The sequence below is a fragment of the Amblyomma maculatum genome, chromosome 3 (assembly GCF_055883805.1).
Source record: "Amblyomma maculatum isolate TAMU_Amacu chromosome 3, ASM5588380v1, whole genome shotgun sequence".
Taxonomy (NCBI): domain Eukaryota; kingdom Metazoa; phylum Arthropoda; class Arachnida; order Ixodida; family Ixodidae; genus Amblyomma; species Amblyomma maculatum.
In genome coordinates, this window is record NC_139346.1 from 36,318,768 (window position 1) to 36,328,134 (window position 9,367).

The 9,367-nt window shown below is 43.4% G+C and overlaps 1 protein-coding gene across 1 annotated transcript; it reads right to left on the reverse strand.

Moving 5' to 3' along the window:
* Nucleotides 1-3,785: 3,785 nt before the first annotated feature.
* On the reverse strand, nucleotides 3,786-7,259 carry LOC146194522 (3-alpha-hydroxysteroid sulfotransferase-like). Its single transcript, XM_084596067.1, has 2 exons — nucleotides 7,124-7,259; nucleotides 3,786-5,002 (listed from the first exon to the last, which is right to left on the reverse strand). The coding sequence occupies exon 2, from the start codon at nucleotides 4,972-4,974 to the stop codon at nucleotides 4,015-4,017; it is 960 nt and encodes a 319-aa protein (XP_084452193.1). The 5' UTR covers nucleotides 4,975-5,002; nucleotides 7,124-7,259; the 3' UTR covers nucleotides 3,786-4,014.
* Between the last annotated feature and the right edge of the window lie 2,108 nt (nucleotides 7,260-9,367).

Below are 9,367 nucleotides of genomic sequence, written 5' to 3' on the forward strand. Positions count from 1 at the left end.
ACTTTTTGCTTCGACGATCATATAATGAAATTAATGGCAAACTCCGCACCCGCATTGCACGGACAACGCCAGATCACGATCACACACTCAATTACGAGTACACTTTGATGAAACTTCCTGTTTGCTGAAGTGTTGAAGGCTGACCAAAGATGCTACGCTGCCTAGCCAAAGGAACCGGCTGCAGTCCCCATTTCTTTTATAGGATTGAAAATATAACCGCCCATGTGTAGAGATTTCCTGCACGTATTCCAAGTTGCTCAAAATTAATTCGTAGCCCTTTATAACTGCGCGCACCACAACCCTGGTGTAGCTTGGATGCGCCTAAATGGCCTGATAATTTGCATCGCTGCTCGCAATTCGGAGCCGCTATAGCAGGTAATTGGCAGAGTGACGGTCTAACCATGGCTGCCTATGCTGGAGTGTTGGCGCACCATAGCTAGGACAGTTCGGCTTAGAAGATATGATCTTCTCGATATGCACGAAGAATGAAAAGCTGAGCACGAGCGGTGAATGAGGGATTTGCGTGACTGCGTTCGGGGGGCTAGCTGAAGGTCTGCTCCAGATTCTTTCGCCTATAACACTTCGCAAACAGAAAAATTGTAACACCTATAAAAAAGTACACTCAGCGTTACGGATAAAAAAGGACCACGAAGCCGAAGCGCCAGGCGCATAGTCTCGGGTAGGAAACTACTAGCAAACTAATGCACTGTGCTCTAATACTCCTAGCAGACCACGGAGTGCTCGTTGGCAAATTATACGACAAGCAAAGAGCTAGCTTTTGGTCCTTTTCTATGATGTAACTTCTGCGATTGAATTATTATCTCACCAGCAAAACTAAACACCTTGTAGAGCTTCTCGCTGTCCTCGTATCGTGATCCCAGCTAGAAAACCTGCTCGAGCCTTTATGGCACCCGATGTGCTGCTAATGGCTATCATTCTGTTGTATTTCGCGTCTGCTGTGTGTTCTTTAACCCAGATGGATAACCCTTAGCTCGGTTAGAGGCTGCTTCATCAGACTTACATCGTTTTTACGTTCTTCAGAGCTAGAGTTCTAGACTAGAGCTAGATTCTAGTAGACGAGGCTTTTTAAATGATCAGTTTAGTTCAGTTTAGTCGTTCAGTCGTGTCCGACTCTTCGTGACCCTATGGACCATGTCACGCCACGCTTTCCGGTCTCTCACTAACTTCCTAACATCACATAACTTCATCTGCAGTGCCTCGAGGATGCCATCTAACCAACGCGTTCGCTGCCTACCCCTTCTCCGGCGACCCTCAACCTTTCCCAACATCAAATCTTTCTCAAGCGACTCCTCTCTTCTCATGAGATGACCAAAGTAGCTGAACTTTAACTTTAAAATTTGACCCTCCAATGAGCAGTCAGGGTTTATGGTCGACAATATCGACTGATTTGATCTTCTGGCAGTCCAAGGAACTCTCAAGAGTCTTCGCCAGCACCACAATTCAAACGCGTCAATTCTTCGGCGGTCAGCCTTTTTCACAGTCCAACTCTCGCATCCATACATCACAACTGGAAAGACCATAGCACGAGTTATACGGATCTTGGTTGGCAGACTAATGTCTCTGCTCTTTACTAGGCGGTCAAGGCTAACCATTGCTCTCTTTCCCAGAAGCAGGCGTCTCCTAATTTCATGGCTGCAGTCTCCTTCCGAGGTAATCTTGGAGCCCAAGAAGAGAAAATCTGTCACAGCTTCCACATCTTGTCCATTGATGCTCCAGGACTTGATAGGGCAAGACGCCATGATCTTTGTCTTTTTATTGTTCAGTTTAAATTGTGACTGGCCATAGGGTTTTCTTGGCAGGAAATACTGGTGTGGGTTGCCATTATCTTCTCCAGTGAATCACATTTTGTCAGAACTCTCTGCCGTGACCTGTCTATCTTGGGTGGCCCTACACAGCACAGCTCGCGACTTCATCGAGTTTCGCAAGCTCCTCCGCCATGACAAGGCAGTGATCCATGAAGGGTAGCCAAAAGTTAATCTCAAATATGTCAATTAAATCTCCTAGTTAACGGTTATCAACAAAGAACTGAATTAGTGTACTTCAGTTATACTTGCTAGAAGCTATCCAACGATATATTTGCTGATGTCGAGTAAATTTCAGCCGAGACAAAGTTACTAATTAACTCTAAAAATTAATATATACCATAGTTAAATGGAATTGTCCTCGCCATAAGCTATCCAAAGATTTAAAATTTAATCATGTAGCACAAAGTTCAACTCAATCCCAATTAACTAATTAACGGCCATCAATTGAGACCGGAAATAAATAAAGGGTGATTACGCTCGACATAAGATATCCAAACATAAACAACCATTCGGCTATAATGCTCAGCATAAGCTACGCACCCACTGCAGACATTATTTACACACATTCCATACAAGGCGCACATGAGCCAGGTAATAATTCAGAGCATTATTCGCAACTACGAAGCTGTCGCCCTCACTTTGTTTCCTGCTTATTCGTAGCTATATATAGGTTTGTGTACATGAAGGCGCAGAGCAGTGTGGGCACATTAGAAGGTGATAAATAGCAACGTTTGTGGCGAACACTGCCTGCCATAGTGCTGCTGGTGTATCCATATTCCGCCAACATGACGAAAACGCATGCGGTCGGAGCGAGGGGGCGCTAGTTTTTGTATAAGGTCTATAAACAACGTTGCGGTGATATTTATATTATTGATCACAGATCCTCAAAAGGTAGCTCAGAGAAAAGCAAGCAGTTTTGAGCATTCCTTCGGCACATTTCAACGCCGTTGCCTCGGCTTGCCGAAGCCACACAGGCGTGCACCAGCTAAGTGAGCTACAAGCGGGGCAGCTGCCATTTTGCCAGAAAATGTTTTCTGTAATTAATAGGATGCGGCCCCGTTTCTGGAGGAGCCGAAAAATTTGGAGGCAGCAGTTATTGGTCTCCTCGTGAAACAATTTAAATGCCGCCTGTCCAGTGAATGTTCTTATAAGATTCACAGGGAAACGTTCACATGATTACACAATTTACTGTCAGGAGCCATGTTTGCGGAGTCATTTGCTGTGAGTTCGATGTGTCACAAAGTACGGCTAACGCAAAGCAGTAGTCATGATCGCTGTCAGGTTTCGCACTTGACATGGAACCTAAGCAGTTACCCAGCACTTGCTGCTGCGAGCGTTAAGAGTTAGCAGCATTATTAGCAGACATGATAAGAGCCTTAAAGTTTCGGAATTCTAATAAAAGAAACCCTGGGGAACCATGCTAAAACTAATAAAATGACCTTGCTAACAACAAAGTGCTTGTGAATGCCGCGATAGGTACGACAGTGTGGCCGCAGGGTGGCAAGTGAGGGGAATAATGACGCCACGTAAAACAGCAAGTGTGGAAAAATAAATACGTCCTTGTAGAGTATTCACGACAATATTGCAGATTTGTTTAAAAATTATACATACACTGCTTTTTCACACTTAATCAACTCCCGCAGGATTCGTACAGTTAGGTTACTATGCAGAGTACATAAGCAAATAAATTTCTTACGACTGACACAGCGAATAAGACGGAATAAGCAAATAAAAATTGTGTGAATTAGCCATCTTTTTAGCAAAGGCGCTCAGTTGGACAGATACCCTATCTGCTTGAGGTGGTACTAAGACAGTTGGACAGATATCCTATCTGTTTGAGGTGGTAGTAAAAGTGTGCTAATAAATAAAAAGCAGTTTACGTTTGTAGGGAATGGCGTGAAAAAATAAATGAATACTTATAGCGGCAGTACAAGTGACGTGGAGACGGTTCAGGTTTTCACTGTTTTAATTGGCTAAAGACATGCTCCTCATTTTAGAGTATGCGTGCGCAGTTTTTACTCGTGTCACTGTTACTTCGCCAGACATTTATTATTTTGTCCTAAGGGCAGGGTTGTCTTTACGGTGTAAGCATGTTACGCTTTCAGAATTTCACGTCTTAATCAAAAAAGGAAATTGATCGCTGACGCAACTGCTCACTGATGTTTAGCGGTCACATTATCGGCAGAAACTACTTGGAGAGGCGCGCCAAAGAGATCACCTCTTTGTGAATATCAGACCAAAGCTGTAAAAACCCAGCCTTCTCTCCTTGGTCTTGTATAATTTTTTCGAAGCGAGCCAGCAGTGGCGGGGTGAAGTAATTCTTCCAGCTTCCTACCTTGGCGTCTTTGACTATTGCGTACTTGTTTTTGTCTCCCGCGTAACCAGTCTTGCTGTTCATGCTGGTTCTCGAGGCAAAGTCTTGCCACTCAGGAGTGTCGTTCACTGCCAGGTCAAGAACAACGATCTTCTTCATATTTTCTGATTTTGACCATTCAAGCACGTTCGACATCATTTGCTCATCCTCTTCTAATGCTCGTCCGTATTGCTCGCCCAAAAAGTGAGCTAGCCTGAGCACGGTTCTCTGTGTGTCCTTTGTGAGCTCTTCGTAAGTCACAAAAAATACGTTCGGCTCCTGCCTCAAGACATATCCGGACATTACGTGGTCAAAGTAGCTGCCGTGACCTAGATCACCTTCGACGAAGGCATCAAAGAACTCCTCGAATGTACCGTCCTGAAACTGGTAGACACTTAAGTCTGACATCATGCGGTATAGAGAGACGCAGACATCCCACGGATTTCGAGCCATGTATATATACTTGGCATCATCGTTCATGGTCTCCCGACGGAGTGGTAGATGCGTGACGAAGAGCCTCGCAGGAAGATCAGATTTCCAGTCAGCGCACTCGGTATACTCTACTACACGGCAATGGCGGGAAAACTCGCTGAACGTACTGACGGGCTTCCCCTTCGTAATAATTAGCTGCGTGATGTAATGAAGCCAGTGCGTTCCACTTTTCGGGTATGATATTTGAAGGACATCGCCTTTCGTCGCACGGAACGAAAGGTTTTTCCTCAGTAGGTCTGGGTTGATGTTAGGACACCTAGGAACGCCATCAATAACTTGGCGGTACGGCCTTCGTCCGAGCATGTCTGAGAAGTATACAGCAGAAGGAATCCTGAAAAAGAAACAACAGAATTTCTAATTACATTTCTGAAGTCTGCGTGAGAGCCCACTTTTTTGTCACAAATGTTGCAATTTAAGGGCGGTAGGGAAAGTCACCCATATTTGATTTTGACTGAAGGCAGCGGGTTTATGCCATATATTTTATTTGACACTTTATTTTATATTGTAGGAAAGCTGTTTCTATCCGAAATGAATTAATTCAGTTGTTACAAATAAGGGAGCATAATCCAACACAGCCAACGAAGTTTTCATTCAAATGTAGTTTATACGACACTCTGCAGGTACACATTACCACTGGGTTAAAATGCATTGGAGCATATACGCTCGGAGGACTTGTGTGCTAACTCAGTGACATAGGAACTGCATCCTTGCATTGTCCCATGCAGATAAAGCAAAGTCAGGAAATTTTACACTCGCAGCTGTCGCTCAATCGCTGCGGTAAAAAAATTTTATCTCAACGATTCGGCCAATGAAAAAGCCGTTAATATGTGGTCTTGGGTCCGCTTTCTTTGCATTCCCCCGATAAGTTATCATTCATGCTTAGTGAAATAGCGCATACTGATTTATCCCACATTGCTGCTAACGCCAGCAATCAGACAGGGAATGATTGTCCAGACACAAAGGTGCGAGCGGTGCTAGGATACAGCTCTTGTGCACGGCACTGAACATATCTAAGCCTGCAATGAATCGTTGTGTAATCGGTGGAATGTATTCGTCCCCCCCCCCCCCCCCCGCCCCCTTTTTATATCTGCCTGTATATTAAATTTTGCTGTTCTTCCTATGATGGGTAATTACTGATACGACATATGCGAGTGCCGGAGCAAAATAGAGGCCTCAGAGGTGCAGTGAAAAACCCGAAGCGGGTAATCGGGCATTAGATGTCGGTTCGGTTCCTACTCCGATCACTTTTTTTTCACACCGTGAAGGGATAAGGGATAATGGAAAAATGCATTATGTTATTGCATCGCGTTCGCATCAAGGGTCAAAGTTAGTGTAACAACAAACAGCTTAAGTTTAAACATCACGAAGACCGCAGGCCAAAGATGAATTGCTGCTGCACGCGTTATGTTGCAGCGCTGCGCCACGTATTAAGCCTTTCAAAAGGGTACAGCGATAGACCACAAGGCAGAAAAGCGGTACTTGCACAGCGGTTTTGCACAGTAGTACACGGGCAGCTTCGCACCACCATTTTTTACAGCAGCTGACTATAATTAAACAACGGTAGTTTGCGACCCGCCGACGTACTCCAGTGGTTTCTGCCTATCGCTTCCAAATCCCAAGTTCGCCGTCTCGATCCTGGTCACGGAGGCCATCTTTAAATGCAGGCAAACTGTAAAGCACACCGTTCGATACAGTAACCAGAGCGCAAGATACTAATTTTCTCTGAAATATTCCCCTGCCCACAAGCACGCTTTACTTCATAGTCCCATGCGTCCCCCGCAATGGAACAACCAGAAGACTATGTGCGAAACATAAAACACCTTAGTATCTACACTGGAGGAAACGAAAGGAACCTGAAGGCAAGCTGACTCTCCACAAGACATCAATAAGAGATGAAGCAGAGTTATAAAATATACAGATATGGTATACTTAATTAAATGAAGAGGGTGGCCTTAGGCCAAACAAATTAACAGTTATTTCAAGTATATTAGTATAGTGTACACAACAGATATAGGTAAAGTGATTGTTGAACAGGATACCGGGGAGCTTTCTCACGATACAAGGGATCAGAAGAAGGAGCATATTCCTCTGTTCTGTCATAAAAATTTATTTGACATAGGAATCAAAGTGTTCGAAAAGCAAGACATCTCGCGCAAAGAACTATAATATGAGTTGGAGTATGCAGGCTGTAAGATTGGACCAATAGGATACTATGCTCAGGCGAGGCATACAGGTGTATGCAACTAGATTGACAAGGGCAGGGTCAATACAATATCAACAGTTGTAGGGGAATTCTGCACAAATGCATGCAGTCGCAGAATCAATAATGTAGAAACATTTCAATGCACCAGTTTCAACATGTTCAGTTACCCTTTCAGGTTTGGCAAGAAGCTAAATCTGAACGCGACTGACGAGAGAAAGACCGTAGGCTTAAACAATGCATGTTTCTTACTGTTTCGATGCTTTGTACAAGATCAGCGTCGTTTGTTGCACAGAAAGACAAAACGTCCAGTATTAATCGACAAACTGGTGAGTACGAGCGCTGTAACTAAACCAACTGCAGCGGTAGGAAATGGGCCCTCGTATTTTGAGCGGTCGGTATCGTGCTTTTGTACTGAAGAAATGTACACAGCTTATATAAATCCAGCATGCACGTTTCACTCTTCATTTAAGCAGAGCGGTATATCCGGCAGCTGGTTTTGTGGGTCGCTATACAAGTACTATTTCCGCTTAGTTAAATAAAAACACCTTGATAAAAACCAACGTTCAGTAACTATACCTCAGTTGTAGTTTCTTTCACTTCTCATTTACAATTATCAAGATTTTATTGATCGAATTTTCCACAAATCTGTGGGCAGTTAGAGAGGACGAAGTGTTTTTGCCGTGGAACTAAATATTGAGGAATTGATTGTTTTGAATCTTTCACATTTCTGAAGGTTAACTTGCTGCAGCTGTCTATAGCCTAGAAACATGGAGAAGTCAGTTCACTCTTAAAGGCCCACTTTCCATCCTCTGGTCGAAAATATTTTCTTCCCCGGTGACTGTGAGACTTTCCCCCAGAACGCAAGATCGCAAAATGTTTTTGAAAAGTGTAACTAATAACGCACTATCTCCCCTATCTAGACTATCTCCGCTACCTGATGGAAACACTGGGATCATTTGTTTAAAAGGTCGTTCTCTGGACAGTGGCCCTTTAACATGCAAAGCAACTCGTGATAATAATTCCTAAATGCCTGACAATGCCTTCTATGATGAAATGCGCCACAGCATTGCGAAATAGCGCTTCCAAGTTCTTTTCGCTGAGAAGTATAAAAAGGCTTTTGAGGAATTTAGTAGTCTGACTGTGGAGACACAGCTGAATCTTTGGCAGTTGAAGGAAAAGGAGACTAAAGCCATGTAAGTTCGAGGTGTTATTAATGATGACTTTTGAAGACTTTGGAGTTTGACTGCTGGGAAGATGTCCTTGCGCTAAAAAATCAAAGTATGATATGATAGCGAATTGCATACAGCAGCTGACAAAGATCCGCGCTTCAGCTTTGGGAGCCAATTAAATTGTAAATTAAACGATAACCCCAATTTTTATATGCAGCCCACCATTGCCACAGTATAGCATTTATGAAGATGCTTAAAAACAAATGCGAATTGAAAATTGTAAGACGTTATAGGTTTCTAGGTGATGCATCAGATATGATAGGCTTCGTAAACGAAGGCTCATGTAGTGATGGGATCGCGCTGTGTTAGTCAAAACTGATACGAAAGAGCCAAGAAACGTTTTAGTGTGCTTAAGACTAAGATCACCATTACCATATTTCTAGAAGATTTGTTCGTGCCTTATCACAAATGTGCCCTGCAGGTAGCAGTTTTGATGGGGCATGGCCGGGTAGTGTCTGGCCGGTGCATTGTTTAAGGTCACTCCAGGAAGTCATGACCGATTAAACAGGAACTGAAAACTTGATCAGCCCTTTTGACACGGGAATCGATCGCACCTGAACGCTTGGATAGCGATTCAGCCATACTATTTCTATGTAATGCGAACGGGACTTGGTTAAAGTGGTTAAAGTTGGGCTTCCACGTAAAGCCGTAGTTACGACTATTTATAATCTGTATGTGTGACCCGACACAAAAGTAAACACTGAATTGCTATCTTACCCGAATTCACATTAGCGTAACGAGGCTAAATCGGCGGTCATCCTTATACAGTGTAAACTCCAATACTCTAGGTGCAAACCAAGAGGCAGCTATGCTATCTTAGAATGGCCTTCAAGTCATTCAAAGACAAACTGGGATCTGGCACGCCTAGCAACAGTTCTCGCTTAATAGAGTGTGCTATGGTGAGCTAGTGCATGACCAGATGACATACCTAGCTTTTATAACTGGCCACTATACTAAATAGGCGTCGTAATTACCCTCAATTATTTATTTTGGTGACATTTAACTACACGGTAGACGTTTCAGTATTATACCGCTGAATAGTATATATCGAGTGTAATTTCACTGGACTAATGGCAGGTCTGGATTCTTGTCATTTAAAAGTTGAACTTTAGTAATGCAGTAATATATCGTTGGCCAGATTATGTCGAGTAATGTTGCGCTTAACTAATTACAGAAAATAAAGGATTGATGCTATGCAGTTGATGCTGATTGCAAACTTTACGCCACATAAGTAGTTATGTATCCTTGTAGAGCTTATTGGAGT